The sequence below is a fragment of the Delphinapterus leucas genome, chromosome 5 (assembly GCF_059928025.1).
Source record: "Delphinapterus leucas isolate spDelLeu-1000000601 "Yukka" chromosome 5, BTC_Dleu_Yukka2, whole genome shotgun sequence".
Taxonomy (NCBI): Eukaryota; Metazoa; Chordata; class Mammalia; order Artiodactyla; family Monodontidae; genus Delphinapterus; species Delphinapterus leucas.
The window spans coordinates 92,234,562-92,252,494 of NC_143133.1; the positions used below are offsets into that span (position 1 = coordinate 92,234,562).

At 34.7% G+C, this 17,933-nt stretch overlaps 1 protein-coding gene across 4 annotated transcripts in view; it reads left to right on the forward strand.

The window, feature by feature from the left end:
- MRPL1 (mitochondrial ribosomal protein L1) overlaps window positions 1–17,933 on the forward strand; it is an 86,623-nt gene that overhangs the window by 31,645 nt on the left and 37,045 nt on the right. For all 4 annotated transcript variants that reach the window (XR_002648233.3, XM_022599518.3, XM_089912100.1 and 1 more), the window contains 4 exons: window positions 1,288–1,371; window positions 2,726–2,797; window positions 6,144–6,255; window positions 12,243–12,349. Coding sequence is in view for 3 of the 4 variants with exons in the window: in XM_022599518.3 (XP_022455226.1) it covers window positions 1,288–1,371; window positions 2,726–2,797; window positions 6,144–6,255; window positions 12,243–12,349 (375 nt within the window). In the remaining variant the exon portion in view is untranslated. The remainder of the gene's footprint in view (window positions 1–1,287; window positions 1,372–2,725; window positions 2,798–6,143; window positions 6,256–12,242; window positions 12,350–17,933) is intronic.

A 17,933-nucleotide genomic window follows, 5' to 3' on the forward strand; every position in this document is an offset into this window, starting at 1 on the left:
AGGTCTGTCTCATTTCTTAGTTCTTATTTATTATAGTTCATACCAGCCCTGTTGTAATTTTATTTTATACCATAGTGTTACTGTTCTTTTATTTTAAATTGTTATACTGTCCAAGATAATCACTTTCTCAGTCAACCATTAATGTAGTTTATAACGAAGTCTTGTATGACCACAGGTTTCATTTCATAAATGGAAGCCACTTGTAAACTAATAACATTGGAAGGGTACAGTTGTTTTCCTGAGACATTTTTTGTTGTTGATAGAGTGCTTGTAAAACAAGCCAGCATTCCCCCAGGGGATGCTATTGTGATTGCTTGCCATTGAAAAATTTACTGAAGTCAGTTGTGACATGTTAATGGCAAAGGAATGCCAGTCAGTAAAACTGAGTTACATGTCTGATATAAAGTGTGCTTAAGAGTTTGTGCCTTCTTGTCTGAAAAGAAATTCTCAGCAGGTTATCTCTATGCAAAGCTTTTCTAAAAATATAATCTTTCAATCAGTTTAATTAGGGAGTAACTCCTTTTCTCTTTCTTCCAGACCTTAAGGCCGCACCAAAACTATGGGCCTAGAACTTGTTTCCCTGCGACGTCTCCCTAAGAGATCTGAGCCATAGACCTAGACAGGTCCTTGACCCAATGACTGAACATATTAGTTCTGAGGCCCTGTAGAAACTCCACCTGTATTAGGGCGCCTCACATGCATTCCATTATTTATTTGGGATTTTCCAACTGGCTTCCCAAATATATCTGAAAGTGGTGGGTGGTCCAGGTAATTTCAAAATAGACCCACTCAGAAGAGCCTTTCAGGTTTGGCAATCAATCTTGGATTTAAAGTTAATATCATCTGATTTACCTGATTGTTTAGAGCCAGTGATGGAAATTAGGGGTGACCTACTGAACAGATCAGCTGGATATTGTTCAATATGCATAGCTATATACATGTCCTGCTTGATGCTATTAAAAAAATTACACGTTCTTTTGAATTTAATTCAGGGCAGCAAACATTTATTGGCATCCATCATGTGGAAAGCATTGTACTAGGTGCTGGGGAAGATATGGATTGTGCAAACTCATCTGTTAATATGTGAGAGACTGTGATGAATGATGTAGAGATAGAAGCCAAGTGCCGTGGAAGTATGGAGCTGGGGAGAGAGATTTAGATTTTTATTAGGATTTCTTACAAAAGAAATATAATCTCTTATGCCTTAAAGTGTAACCAGTGAATATTTCAGATATAGAAAAGCTGAATGAATTTTTCATAATTGATTTTCCATTGTTGTGTATTTAGAAAAAAGTGGAGCCGTTTGCCAGTGTTCTTAGTTTGCCATACCCATTTGTTTCAGAGACCAGTAAAGTTGCTGTATTTACAGGGGTGAGTAACCTTTGTCAACTTTTTATATCGTTTAATTTTTTTTACATATTACATTAGTCAATGATTAGAATAACTGAATGAGGGCTTCCCTGGTGGCGCAGTGGTTGAGAGTCCACCTGCCGATGCAGGGGACACGGGTTCGTGCCCCGGTCTGGGAGGATCCCACATGCCGCGGAGCGGCTGGGCCCGTGAGCCATGGCCGCTGAGCCTGTGCGTCCGGAGCCTGTGCTCCGTAATGGGAGAGGCCGCAACAGTGAGAGGCCCACGTACCGCAAAAAAAAAAGAAAAAAGAATAACTGAATGAGTAGAGTTAGAGGAAACCTTAGCATTCCTCTAGACTTATTTTCCCCACATGAAGCTCAAAGCAATTAGATGACTTATTTGAGCTTGGTCCTTCTGATTAGTTTGAGAAAGAGCTAAGCCACAACGTTAACTTCATCATTATTCATCTACCATATTATGTTTCTCACAAGAAACTGAAGAGAAGTATAGAATTTATCCTACTAGCTGCTGCTTCCTACTGAAGCTCTTCACACAAGAATAACATTGACATTAAAGCAGTGGGCCCATTTAGTGCTATGAAGACATAGAAACCACACTTTTAAAATGGTCTAGTCTGGAAAGTCAAGAAAGTCAAGGCGATAACAAGTGTAGTAATACAGCTCTTTGTCATTCTTTTTGTATTATAAACATTTGTTTATAACATGTTCATGAATTTGTTTTATAAGGTGTTTTGATTCCTCTCTCTCTGTCTCACTTTCAATGAAGAAATTCTTTACTCTTTTCCTAGGAAAGTAGAGAATATAGCTCTTGGAATGCCACAAAACTTGAGTAAATAAGGGAGTGATATGTTTTCACAGTAAAACCAAATGGCATGAATGGAACATATAGGAAAAAAAAACCCTAATACTGTGCATTTTTCTTTTGAATTTTCACACAATAGGCTAAATTTTGGTTCTCGTTTCTTAAATTAAAAAAATTTTACTCTTGTATATTGGTTTGATAAAATGTCTCCATTTAAACTAGCAAAACTAAATATATTTTAATCTTTTACTTTTGGAAGATGATGTACTGATAGCATTGGAGACTAAGGACCACTTGGTGGGTTCCTAATATACCATTTTGATGTGTTTCCTCATATGTTAAGTCAAGAAACACTTTAATCACCTCTAAACTAAACTTGTTCTGGATGTAATATCTCTGATGCATCTAGTTGAAAATTGATGCACATTCAATTAAAAGTAAAAAAAAAAACCCAGTTTTTATTTTGAACTGTGGTATTATTTCTGACAAATACTTGAAAGCAGACTGAATTTGCTTAAAGATTGATGTTCATACTATTGTGTTTTGGTAGAATGCATCAGAGATAAAAATAGCAGAAGAAAATGGAGCTGCATTTGCAGGAGGAACTAATCTGATTCAGAAGGTACAGTATTGTTTTCATGTTCATTAGTTATAGAAATTGTTCTGTTATCTTTGCCATCTGTTGATTTATTACATGTGGAACATAACCACTCTGTTTATATCTTTTGATCAATGGTTAGTAGAGCTTTACAGAACAGGGGAAAATTTTCCTACTCTTCTGAGTCTCAAAATCAAGCTAAGAAAAAACTATCCAGACTTTCTGATATTAACTATGCTTGATTTATATTGTGATTTATTTTTCTTTGCTTCCTATATGTTTGTGAGAGTTCTGTGGGTAGACTGGAAAGGGCAGTATGACTCTTTCTGGTTTTGAATGTGAGATTTGAGATGAAGTGCAAAAGGTAGCACACATGGATATCTCTATTCACGTTTTGAAGGTCAGATATTTGTTTTGCTTTCTTGGAGTGAAAAGTGTGATTTGCTTTAGTAGATCACAAAGGATAGTATCTGACCTCTATAGTATGGTACTTTTAGTTACTCTTAACTTTTACCTCCCCAACTTCATCAGTTCAAGTAATGTAGGCTTAGCATGGAGGCAAAAAAATGATTATATAGCCTGCCTTGGGAAAATAACAAAGAATTTGTGGAGCCCATTTGAAACAAAGACAACATTTTTTTTTTTTTTAAAGAGGTGGGGAGGGGAATTTTCTGGTGGTCCAGTGGTTAGGACTCCTCACTTTCACTGACGAAGGAACTAAGATCCCACGTGGCCAAAAAAAAAGACATGGGGAGAAGAGGCACATCTGTTGAATTTTGGGAGTTATTTCTGAAATACAAAAGATTTCCCTAACATTCTCTAAAATCTTCTCTTCTAAATTTAATCCTTTAGACTGTGGAATACTTATTGTTTTGTTTCTAGAACTGGAGAAAGTGATATGAAAATTTATCTTTTGTCCTGTATCCAGATTTTGATTTGGGGGAAGTTTTAACTGGACCATTAACTGGGCCAAGCACAACAGTGCTTGTAGTGTGTTTTTTTCTACCCCAGTAGTTCTTTAAATTTGGTGTGGATTCTGGATTTTTAAGGAGAATCTCTAGAATTATTTTGGGGAGCAGAACTAATGGGAAATATGAAGAGATTGTACTTTCATACAGCTTTTAGGTCAAAGTCAGAGGGTGGTACCCAATTCTCTCTCATGTATCATAAATTTTAATTTAGTAAGATTATTAAAATTCTTTTAATATTAAAAAATAAACAATACCACATATTCTTTGGAATTTGAGAGTGTAGCTTGGACCCCGGAGTCAGAGAACAAACTATTCTTATTAAACTTGTGTACTGCCTTCCATCTGTTTTCTTCCGCGAGCATAAGAGTATCTTATAGAACAGTCATAGCAACAGTGGAGTTTGAATAGATATCTCCACTTCTTAAATGTTAAGTAAGAAGTTACTTCTCAAGAAAGAAATGGTATGGGAGCAGAAAGTATTCTGTATCATTAAGTTCATTAAATAAAATATTTTGAAAAAAGTAACCCAAATAAGGAAACCAGGTGCATTTTGAAATTATTTGTTAAGTAAAATTTTACAGGTACAGAATTTCTCTTTAGGTGCCCCACTGATGATCTATTATTAGAGGGAAAAATGCCACCTATATAAGGCACAAAAACCAATATATTCTTGCAGATTACCCCCTGGTATCTTTTAAAACTCATCCATTTTATTTTCAAAAGGTATTCAGGTTGTGAAGTAAATTCAGTACAGTTTTGTAAATAGTATCATGGCTGCAATTTTTTTTTTTACACATTCTTGTATTTTTTAATTAAATATCAATACTGTTTTACTTAGTGCTTATAATAGGTAAATGTAGGATGAATTTACTGAACTTTTAGTCATTTCTTAGGTAAGACTATTTACTAAATTCATTTTGCTTTAATTACAATACTTGTGAAATATCACAAGTATGCTTGGTTCTGAGGGATTTTTAAATAGTTTCATTTTTACTTGTCTCTAAAGCATGCATGCTTTTCATCCATATAGTTTTATATTATTCAATGATATGATCTTAAGGTTAACTATCGCATAACTTTCAAACATAATTTTAAATTTAATTCAAAGGAACATGTTTTAGAATCAGTATTAGAAGATGTTGGAGTAGAAATGTCACATACAGTTCTTTTACATTTCAAAGTTGCCTCTGCTTTCATGTTTCTAGTGATGAGAGCCCTGGTTCTGGAACCACACTGCATGTGTTTCAGTTCTGGGTCTGCCTCTTAAAAGTGCACAGATTGACTCGTCCTCCTTAAGCCCTCCATTTCCTTATCTGGAATGTGTGGTCAATAGTACTTTCTTTGTAGATTTATTGTAAAGACTTGATGAACTAAACGATGTATGATGCTTAGCAGAATGCTTGGCATGTTATAAGTTCTCTTTTAAAGTAAGTTGTTGTTGTTTAGGGGAGCACAGTATGTTGTTTAGGGAGTAAAGAATTTGTAAAAAGAAGAAATAGTAACAGGAAGATAAAATTCCAGAATCACACTTAATTTTGCCAGGGTCCAGGTTTTTACAGTTCAGTGTGTAACCCCAAACCAAGGCTTTGAATGACATACTGTGATAAGACTTTATGCAAAAAAATCATTGGTAAAATATTTGTTGTCCAGGCAGTATTGTTCTAAAAAGTTGCTTCATTTTATAATCAACTGAATTTTTAAATGGAGTATACTGTAGGAGTAAAACAATTATTTTGGGTGCCTGCCTGAATTAATTTAAAATGTCTTTTAAAAATTGAAATTATTTTCTTTGCTCTTAGAATAGAAATAGAGTATGGATAATAAACTATAAGTAAACTTGTCTTTGACCATTCCACTCCTCTTTCATTTTTTGGAGGCAAAGAGAATTTTGGTTTCAATTCTTTGTGAAAATAATTATAGATTCAGTTCTCCTGATGCTCCGAATTTAGGAAAACAGTGTAGTTGCCAGTGATTTGGCAGCTAGTGGTTATTAATTTTACATGTGATCTATTACAAAATTTTCAACATATTCCTTCAGTTTTGATGGACGTATGAATTCAGCTTTGTGGGACTGTATGAGCCGTGTACACATCAGTGATATGTTCTAGCTTGTAACACTTTGCCAAACATAACGCCATGGAAGAATTAAGCCCATTAAATGTTTGTTTGTTTGTTTTTAATGGATGTGGCTATTTTTAAAAGAAAACATCAGAAAATGTTTTGCTTCTGATGGTTTTCATAATTGATAAATGTGTTCAAATGATCCTTGTGGTTAAAGAATTGTGCTTAATAGCTATTTTCTAAATTATAAGGGAAATTATTGCTACATTAGACTTTATTTTTAGAAGGATAAAGCTTTTTATACAATCTAAGGATATCTTTTCCCCCCTGATTTTTAGATTTTGGATGATGAAATTCAACCAGACTTTTACGTAGCTGTTCCAGAAATAATGCCGGAGCTTAATCCATTAAGGAAGAAACTGAAAAAAAGATTTCCTAAGCTTACTCGAAGTAAGGGAGAATTCTTTTACTATTTCAGTATGCTATCAACAACTTTCTATATATATGTTTAGTTAGAAAACAAAATTGCTAATATATGTGTAGAATAAATAATATGTTCTGGTGTTTGAGTTTTGTGTTATATAGGAACATATGGATTTAATTTTTTTTTTCCTTTGGCATTAATATTGGTGATTTAATGTAATTTGAAGGCCTAGTGACTTTATAATACCAGATCTTTAAATTTAGGCCATATTCTAGTTTTAAATTAGTGGAACATATTACCCACTACGTATGTTATCATCATACTATTTTATACCTCTTTATCAATATAACATGTATGCTCATGTTAGCATTCAACATATATGTATGAATGCTTACTGTGTATGGTTCTGCAGTTATTTCCCTTGAGCAACTTTTCCCTTGTGGATATTTCCCCCTTATGAAACCTAGTAAGAGAAGTAAGGGTGCTACATAAATAGCCTTGTTATAAAGTATGAAGTATTATATGATAAATTCACAAGGTGCTGTAGGTGTTCAGTAGAGGAGGAATTTATACATAGGTGGGGCAATCAGAGAAGGCACCCTGAAGGGGGTGACATTTAAACTGTACCTTGAATAATTTGGTGATCAGATTAAGGGGGATTTTATTTTAAGTGGAAAGAATCTGTTAATCATAGACACTGAAGTAAGTTAGAAATTATAGGCTACATCCCAGAAATATCAATTAGTTCTCTTTGGCTGTAGTGAATGGTACCCCTATGAAATGAAAGAGAATATGTTGGACAGGTAGATTGATGCCGTGTTGAGCAGAATCTTGAATAAGATCCTAATAAATTTGGACTTTTATTCTGTATTCAGCAGGAATCTCTTAGAAGTTTTTAAGGTGGGGGATTCTCCAGAGCTTTAATTTAGCAAGAGTTTGTAAGATGTATTGGCATGAATCAAAAGTAGAGGCAGGGAGACGAGTTCAGGTGCAATTGCCAGAGACTAATAAAGGTAATGTTTGAACTAAAGTCTTCATAATGAGACTGGAGTGAAGCGGACAGATGTCAAAGATAATAGGACTTTGCACTAAGTAGTTAGGAACGGACATGTTGAGAGAGAGAAAGGGAAGAGTCAAATGATGCTGAGATTTAAACCTTGGGATCTCTGCTAATAAGTTGATGTCATTAATGGAAACAGGGAGTAGATTTGGGAGGAAAAGTAAGTTCATTTGCAGACATTGTTTCTTTTAGATGGTGCTGGATATCTGCTATAGGTAGACGTTATTTCAAATAAAATTTTATAAGGTAAAAGAGCAAGTATTTTAAAATCATTTTAGTAGATTGGTCTTCAAATTTTAACTCTAGTTGAGCTAAAAAAAATTCTTCATACATGATAGCCACTAATGTTCATCTGAATTATAGATCATGTTCTATGCTGTAAGCAAATTCAAATGCACTCTTCAGTTTTGTTGTACTAGTGTTTTGTTTATTCTTGATAGCCTGCATTGAATAACACATCCTTTTGAGATATTGGACTGAGGTTTGACACTTTTTGTTAGGGATTTCCAATACAGTAGTGTGTGTTTTCATGGAAGCACGCTTACATTCTTTCCTAAGTAGGACCTGAAATTGAACATTATTTTAAAAATTAAACCAGAGTTGCAGTTGAATTTGAAAATAATTCTCATATTTTTTTCTAATTAAATTCAAGCTCAACAAAGCCAAACAATATTAAATATACTCAATTAAAACTGAAACTGAATACTGAATATATCTGTATTCAGCTTGCTCCTCGCTTTGCATGGTTAACTGGTTTTTCACAGAAATTAATTTTGTTACCTTTGCTGCTTTATCCATTCTTTGAATAACTCTTTTGGCCTCAATTCTCTTTAGCGTTGAGGTTTCTTATTACCATTTTCATTGCAAAATTTGGGACTGAAAGGTTTTCAGATAACTTATTTCTTTATTTCAAATAAGGAAAGTTTCTTTTGAAAATGTTTATTTTTACTAGTGGGCTTTGTTTCTGCTTTCATAATGAATCATAGCTTGTGTATACCATGGTCAAGTTACCTAGGTATGTTCTCCCCGCCCAGCTCCCCCAATTTGCTTAACAAATCATCTTGGAAAACCAGGCAGACCTTTCTCCTTCCCTAACTTTTTCTTTTCAGCCCCACACGATCTGCTTAACAGCACTGGCAAAACATTTGTGTTCTTTAAACATGAAGACAAATGATTAACCTGTCAAAAGTGTGAAAACAGAATACACCAGATGTGCATTAGAACAAATGAAGCTTGTATTATGCATTTTTAGAGCTTATTCAGAATCTTGTTTAGGAACATTTGATTCCCCTTACATCCAACAAAAGACATAAGGGTAAAATAGAAATTACGTTTTGAGCAAATGGATGGAATTAAAAAACAAACAAACAAGCCCCTGCAGCTGAGCTCATTAGTTTCCCATTTTATCTTACATTTTGTTTTTCTAGTGGGAGTGGGTGTAACCAACTTGGCTGGATTGAATGTGCACATTTTGCAGCATGTTTAATGCTGCAGTTTTATTTGTTTTATTTTAATTGCTTACGTAACTATAGGCAAGTTCTCTATTTTTCCAGTGCACATTTGGCTTGTTTTCTGAGTATTTCTTTTTTATCTCATTAAAAAAACGACATTTAAAACTTGCTTTTTAAAATTTCTTGGAAGAAATTGGCCTTCATTTTGCGTGTCAACTTAGCTTTTTTTTCTCCACAATACAAATGCCCTCTGAAATTCTTTCATATCTAATATAGATATATCTTATTGATATTTTTTGATTTTCTTTATTCCTAATCTTATTTTTTAGCATTTACTAAACAAAAAATACTAGCATGAAAAATATCTTGACTTAATGGAATCAGTTTTCTATTACGCCTATTAAGCCATAGTAGGTACTATGGCATATGTGGAAACAGTTGAATTCTTTTAAAGCATACTAAGTTGTTGGCAGGTAAGGGATATAATTAGAAAACTGGACCCACTACTGTGTGTTCCTCTTAACACATAGTTCTTAGGATTGAACATCAGTGCTCCAGTTGGAGTCTTGTCAAAAGGATATTCCCGCAGACTTGTCCAAAGAGTATCCATACTGAGTAGGACACTGCTTTCTGTATGGAAGTTGGTATTGTATCATATTTGAGAGTAATGGATATAAAATTATTGAAATCTAATGTAAATTATTTTTACCTCATAGATTGACATGCTGTACATCAGAGTATTGCTTGCATTATTGAAACAATTTGATTATATAAAGAAAAATGCTAAAACACAGGGAATTTTTGCAGGGTAACCAATTTGAAATTTTTCTAAATTTCCCTCTCTCATGTGCTAGTTTAAAAACTATGTGTAAAAGACTCCAATGATGATTAGGTATGATTATAATTATTATAGATGAATTATTGATATATTACAGCTGGTTCTGTTGCTCTCCTTCATTTCCCTTACTCCAGCCATAGTGGCCTCTTTATATGCACTAAGTGTTCTTCCTTCTCAGGTCTTTGGACTCATTGTCCCATCTGTCTGTAATGCTCTTTGCTAATTTGCCTGGCTCACATTCTTATTCAAATGTCACATTAAACAGAGAGCCCTTCTGTAACCATCCTATATAAAATATTAATCTCCACTTCCCATTATCATCGGATTTCTCATTATTGTGTTTTTTTTTTTTTGGCTGCGTTGGGTCTTCGGTGCTGTGCGCAGGCTTTCTCTAGTTGCGGCGAGCGGGGGCTAGTCTTCGTTGAGGTGTGCAGGCTTCTCACTGTGGTGGCTTCTCTTGTTGCAGAGCATGGGCTCCAGGGCGTGCGGGCTTCAGTAGTTGTGGCGCACAGGCTTAGTTGCTCTGCAGCATGTGGGATCTTCCTGGACCAGGGCTTGAACCTGTGTCCCCTGCATTGGGAGGCAGATTCTTAACCACTGTGCCACCAGGGAAGTCCCCATGTATTTTTTTGAATTATAGTTTTGTCTGGATATATGCCCAGGAGTGGGATTGCTGGATCATACGGTAATTCTATTTTTAGTTTTTTGAGGAACCTCCATACTGTTTTCCATAGTGGCTGTATATAATGAGATTTTCATATTGACTTATCACGGGAAGAGCTGCTGGAGACACACTGAGAGTGGTGTGTCTCTAGTGGTATGTTCCTTATTGTATTTCTTACCCTTCAAATAAATCACATTTTCTAGGTACAAAATTGAAATTTTTTCAGGTTAAGTTATGGTATTGTGGAATATTAGAAGTATGTGTGCAACTAGAGATTATCATACTAAGTGAAGTAAGTCAGAAAGAGAAAGACAAATACCATATGATATCACTTATTTGTGGAATCTAAAATATGACACAAATGAACCTATCTGTGAAACAGAAACAGAATCAGGGACATAGAGAGTAGACTGGTGGTTGCCAAGGGGGAGAGGGATGGGAGAGGGTTGGATTGGAAGTTTGGAATTAGCAGATGCAAACTGGTATATATATAATGGATAAACAACAAGGTCCTACTGTACAGCACAGGGAACTATATTCAATATCCGGTGATAAACCATAATGGAAAAGAATATATATATGTATAACTGAGCCACTTTGCTGTAGAGCAGTAGTTAACACAACATTGTAATTCAACTATACTTCAATAAAAAACAAATTTAAAAAAAGTAAAGTAAAATTAAAAAATATATATTATTTTATGTGTTGAATTTGAGTTAAAATGTTAATGATTAAAGATTAGGAAGGTATAGTTTATGTTTGGAGTCTCCTCCATGGTCCTTTGAAAATCCTTAGTTTTTACCTTGATTCCTTTTTTCTCCTTTCTTTATTCAGTTGCATCTTTTTTTCCACCCTAATGGAGGACAAAGTGACATTCGAATCCAATAAAGTCTCAATTCTTAACTCTTTCTTCCTGCCAGCTTCTGTAACCATTTGTGCAGCAATGAGCTGCTTCCGGATTGTACCACTCACTGAGGTATTATTTCTACTGCTAGATCTTGCTACTTTTCTAGTTCCTTCCCTTCTTTATGGTAAGGCAGGTCAGACAAATTTCACACAAAGGTAAGTAAAAAGTTCTTCAAAGATTTCAAGACTCCACTGTCAGCTTTTATCATGTGTTATTTTATAGGTTTTATTTTAATTTGTCATCAGTGTTTCTAAAGTATAAGCATCATCATTGTATATACTTATTTATTAGTTATTTATTACTGTACAACAATAATATCACAAATTTAGTGGCTTAAAACAACACACATTTACTAAGTCAGCTTCTGTGTGTCAGGAATATGTATACAGCTAAGCTAGGTTCTCTGCTTCAGGGTCTCATAAAGCTACAATCAAGGTGTCAGCTGGGGCTGTGATTTTATCTGAGACTTGACTGGGGAAAGTTCCCTTCCAGATTCATGTGGCTTTTTGGCAGAATCCAGTTTCTTGCAGGTTTCTGGACTGAGGATCTCAGTTTCTTGACCCATGGGTCTCCATATGCCCTCACAACATTGTAGCTTGCTTCTTCAAAGCCAGTAGGAAGAGCGACTCCCCCAAGATAGGCATTGCAGTTTTATGTAATGTAATCAGGTATGCATAATCATACTGTCTCTTGCTTAGAAGCACGTTGCAACTCTCATCCATATGCAAGGGGAAGGGATAACACAAAGGCATGAACACCAGGAAATGGGCCACCCTAAAGGCTCTCTGCCACAAATCATTTTTTATATCTTAACTTGGTTGAATGTTTCTCCCTTTTTTTTTTGCGGTACGCGGGCCTCTCACTGTTGTGGCCTCTCCCGTTGCGGAGCACAGGCTCCGGACGCGCAGGCTCAGCAGCCATGGCTCACGGGCCATCCTCCCAGACCGGGGCACGAACCCGTGTCCCCCGCATCGGCAGGCGGACTCCCAACCACTGCGCCACGAGGGAAGCCCTGAATGTTTCTCTTACTCAGTAATTTTTGCTACTTGTTTAGATGTAATGATAACTTTGGATTTTCTCCTTTTCTAACCAGATTCCATTGGCCGAGACATCCCCAAAATGCTTGAATTATTTAAAACTGGACATGAAATTAAGGTAGATGAAGAAAGGGAGAACTTTCTGGAGACCAAAATAGGAACAGTAAGTTATAGTGAAAATTATTCAGTAACCCCTTTTATTTTTTGCTTAAGTGATTCATTAATAATTTATAACATACCAGCCCTTTGAACTTGTCCTTGTCAGTAGCATTAGAAGTGGCACTAAATATATACATAGATAATTTTTTTTATGAGTTGAATTCATAAATTTTAGTGGTGCTTTAGAATTCCTTCTTTTCTAGAGTTATGTGCCACTCTCTGACATTTACTTGTACTTTGCCTTATTAGTCTATTCTGTTATTTTTGCTAATATTTTAAGCATTTTGGGAGTTGGGGCTAGAGCTTACATGTACCTTATAGAGTACTGCATAATGCTGAGTCCATAGTAAGTATTTAATGCTACTTTAATGGAATTGAGTAATTTGCTTTATTTTAATGAATTGTTTCTGATTATCCCTGCTTGTGTTTTAAAAGCTGTTTGCCCACTTATAGAAGATGCTGGAAATTAATTTCCAAAGCCATTTTTGGGACACTAATATAGCTAAATCAGATTTTTATAGGACTGTGTTTCAAAAGATATAGTTTTTTGCTAATGTTTCTTAATCCTACAGAATTTCTAACGTGCCTATTTAATGTATGTAATTTTTTCCTGTGCAGTAACTATAGGAATAATAATAATACTGTTAGCCAAATTTAAACAGTGCCTACCAAGTGCTAGGTACTATTCCAGACATTTTTCATATATTCTGTCTTTTAATCCTGAACCCTATAAGAGGTAAATTATCATCTCTAATTTATAGGTGAAGGGATGGAAGCTCAAAGAGGTTAAGTAATGTTTCCAGTGTCTCACAGCTAGTATGAGGCATACTTGGTATTTAAACCTTGGGAGTCTCCTCAAGAGTCCAGGCTGTTTAACCTGTCTTGCCTCATGACTGGAGTTATTTGAAGAGCTATTATCCCTCCTCCCATCCTACTCCTGAGAGCAATTCTGCATTATAGCCCACCACTAGTAGTCCAAACTCATTGAGCTGTACCTATTGTAAATCATCAGAAATATATAAAAGGAACTCATCTAGTTTTATGGAAGGAAAACTTGCTTTAGAAAGGGGGCAAAGCAAGTTTAATCCAGTCAGGGATTGGGAAACCCCCCTTCGCCTTCATTACCATCAAAGCTTAGCTCTAATTCAGTTGGCGTTGAGCTCTGCTTGAATCTGATGTTGGAATTTCCTTGTTCCCAAAAGGCCCTTGGCAGTGTGTCTTGTTTCTCAGGGATGGCAACATTGCAATGTGAAACACAAACAGAAAACCAAATACAAATTTTAAGAGACTATTCTAGAGCTGTAGAGACTTGGGCTTGAATACCTGTTCTGCTACTTAAGGGATGGCAGATTTTAGACAAGTTTCTTTTCTTCTTTTTTGTAAATGTTTCTTTAATTGAAGTATGGTTGATGTACAATATTATATAAGTTACAGGTGTACAATATAGTGACTCACAATTTTTAGAAGTTATAATCCATTTATAGTTATTATAAAATATTGTTTATATTCCCCATGTTGTACAATATATCCTGGTAGCTTATTTTATATGTAGTAGTTTGTACCTCTTAACCCCTTACTCCTATATTGCCCCTCCTCCCAAACAAGTTTCTTAATGTTGTTGTGTCTCAAATTTCCTCATCTATAAAATTTATATAGTAATATCTATTTCACAATGTGGTATCGAAGATTAAATAAAATTTTAGAATGATAACACCTATTGTTACTGTTTTAGTTGGTCTGTTTAGGTCTGTAAAGTATCTTTATAAGACTCTTTCTTCCTAGATGTATCTTTTTTCTTAAGTAATGCTTTCAGTATATTGAGTAGTGTTAATAGTTTATATAGATCCTAACTCAGTGTATAAGAAACCATGGCATATCATTCATTCTTTTTAACAAATACCATAGTGATTAAGACATGGGCTCCAGACCAGACTACCTGCATCTTTTAGAGATATAATGCTTTTTCTTAATGAAAAAGAAATTAATCTGTGTGTCTCAAGAGAATCTTTTCTGAGTACTATTTAAATAGTATAGTATAGTAGGAGGTTAAGAGAATGGGTTTTAGATTCATACGTGTGGATTCAAATCCTAGTTGCAGATTAGAGCTGTGTTACCTTGCTCTCTGAGCCTCAGTTTTCCCCCATTCCCCATTTTCCCTATATGTAAAATGATGTTGATAATGATATATACTTTCTAGATTACGAAGGAGTAGATGGGATAATGACCTAATAACTATTAAACAGAATTCTACTTCTGGCTAAGATGGAGTAACAGGGACCTGATTTACTCTCCCACCTAAAGCAATTAGCATTACCTTGATACCAAAACCAGACAAAGGAAATGACAGTCCAGCATCATTCATGACTGCAGATATTAAAATTATAAACTAAACTTTAGCAAATAGAATCCAGCAATGTGTAAAAAGAAGAGCATATCATGACCGAGTAGGGCTTATCCTAGGAATTCAAGGTTAGTTTAACATTCAACAATCATTATAATTTACCACATTAACACACTAAAAATTAAAAGTCATGTGATCATCTCAGTAGATACAGAGAAAACATTTGACAGAATCCAACACTTGTTCCTGACTAAAATGTCTCAGAAAACTAGGAATAGAAGTTAATGTCCTCAACCAGAAAAAGGGCATCTAAGAAAAAGCAACAGCTGATATCATAGTGATGAAAGGCTGAATGCTTTCCTCCTAAGATCAGGAACAAGATAAGGATATCCACTCTCACCACTTCTGTTCAGCATTAATCTAGGGATTCTAACTGGTGTAGTCAGGCAAGAAAAAGAGGCAGCAGATTAGAAAGGAAGAAGTAAAACTCATTTTTCAAAGGATGACGTGATCTAGATACTAGAACAAGGAAGTGAGTTAAGTAAGTTGAAGGATACAAGATCAATATACAGAAATCAGTTTGCTTCTATATAACAGCAATGAACATTTACAAATTAAAATTTAAAACTAAGGAATACCATTTATAGTGGTATTAAAATATATGAAATACTTAGGGATAAATCTGACAAAAGATGTGAAAGATCCATACGCTGGAAACTTCAAAACATAGTGGAGAGAAATTAAATAAAGAAGATCTAAATAAATGATGGAATGAATCATGCTCAGGGGTTAGTAAACTTAATATTGTTAAGGTGTCAATTATCCCCAAAGTAATGTATAGATTCAGTACATTCTCAGTCAAAATTCCATTAAGGTTTTTTGTAGAATTGACATGTTTCTAAAATTCATGTGAAGATACAAAGGATCTAGACTAGCCAAAACATCTTTAACAAAGGACAGAGTTGGAGGTCTATCTGATTTCAAGATTTATAAAGCTACAGGAATTAAGACAATGTGATGTTGATGTCAAAAGAGACAAAACAATCAATGGAGCAGAATAGAGAGTCCAAAAAAAAAAAAAGGACAAAACACATATGGACAACTGATTTAAAACAAGATGCAAAAGCATTTTTAATGGCGAAACAAGTCTTTTCAACAAACGACACTGGAACAATTAGATATCTGTAGCTGATAAAATGAACTTTGATCCACACTTCATACCATATATAATTACCTCAAAATGTGTCAAAGACCTAAATGTAAAGCTTAAAATTATAAAACTTCTGGAAGAAAATGTTGGGTCAGGGAATAATTTCTTAGATATTACACCAACAGCATGATCCACAAAAGAACAAATTGATAAATTGTACTTTTTAAAAATTAAAAGCTTTTTCTCTTTAAAAGATACTGTTAAGAGAATGAAAAGGTAAATTGCAGATTGGGTATTTGTAAATCATCTGTCTGATAAATCCACGATATATAAAGAACTCTTAAAACTCAACAATAAAACAATCCAGTTTTAAAAATCAAAAGATTTGAACACAACTCACTAAGGGGTGACAAACACATGGCAGACAAATGACAAACATATTGAAAGATGCTCAACATTATTGTAGTTGTTAAGGAAATACAAATTAAAATTACAATGAGATATCATTACACATGTATTGGAATGACTAAAATTAAAAAGACTGATCATACCAACGTTGGTGAGGATGTGGAGCGACTGGAATGTTCATATGCCGCTGTGGCAATGTAAAATGGTGCAACCTCTTTGGCAAACAGTTTGGTAGATTAAGAAGTTTAATACCCACCTACTATATGATCCTACTACTTCACATTTAGATATTTACTCAGGAGAAGTGGAAACATATGGTTATGCAAAGATTTGTAAACAAATGCTTATATCAGATTTATTTGTAATAGCCAAAACCCAGAAACATTTCACGTGTCCATTGACAGGTGAATGTATAAACAAACTTTGTTATGTCTATACAATTGAATATTCTTTAATACAGTAATAAAAAGAAACAATTGATGCATGCTTTAACATGAATGAATTTTTAAAAAATCATGCTGAATGAAAGAAGCCAGACAAGAAAGAGTACATACTGTGTGATTCCATTTATGTAAAATTCTGGCAAATGCAAAGTAATGTATAGTGACAGAAACTAGACTGGTAGTTGCCTTGGGGACAAGGTGGCTGGGATGGGGTGGGGAGGAGGGATTACAAAGGAGCACAAGGAATTTGGGGGATGATTGACATGTTTTTTATCCTGACTGGTGATGGTTTGAGTGTATACATATGTCAAAACTTAATAAATTGACACTTTAAAAATGTGCAACATATCCCTTGGAATACTGTTTAGCAATAAGAAGGAACAAACTATGGATACATGCTATGATGTGGATGAACCTCGAAAACATGCTTAGTGAAAGAAGGCAGATGCAGAAACCACATTTATGTGAAATGTCCCAAAAAAGGGTGAAACTGTAAAGACAAAAAGTAGATTAGTGGTTGCCTGGGGCGAGGGGTTGGGAGGAAACAGTAAATGTGCCTCAGGGATCATCAGTTTTCAAACTGATTTATGGTGTTGGTTGATAAACATACTAAAAAATCATTGAATTATAAATTAGAAAATGGTGAATAACGTAATATGCAAAATATGCCTCTATAAAGTTATCAAGTATACCTCAATAAAGTTGTTGAAAAAGGAATAAAAATCTGTCTACAGTTGTATCTCATACAGTATAACTATTCCATAAAAATATTTATTTTTATAGTTATCAGAGGTAACATTTTTTTAAAAGATTTCAAAGGAAGTATTATATCTTCCTTAAAAGTTGGCGATTTCCACGAGTGATGTTATTCTTATTACATAGTTGGAAATACTAAAGGTTTATTTTTGTTGTTGCTTTGTTTCTGTTGTCGCCACCTGTATGATACAAGGATTTGATTTAGAATGAGCGTGCAGATGAAGGGGCACTGACAGCATTACATGCCCATTCAGGGTCCGCCTCATTTTGGATGAAAGGGGGCTATCCAGAGCAGGGTCAACAAACGATGTACGGCCATGGGCCAAATCCAGTTGTGGCCTGTTTTTTTTTTTTTTATAACCTGTGAACTAAGAATGTCTTTACAGTTTTAAATGGTTTTAAAAAACAAGCAAAACAAAGAATTTGCAGAGATTATATGTGGCCTACGAAGCTTAAAATATTTACTGTCCGGATCTTTAGAGAAAAGTTT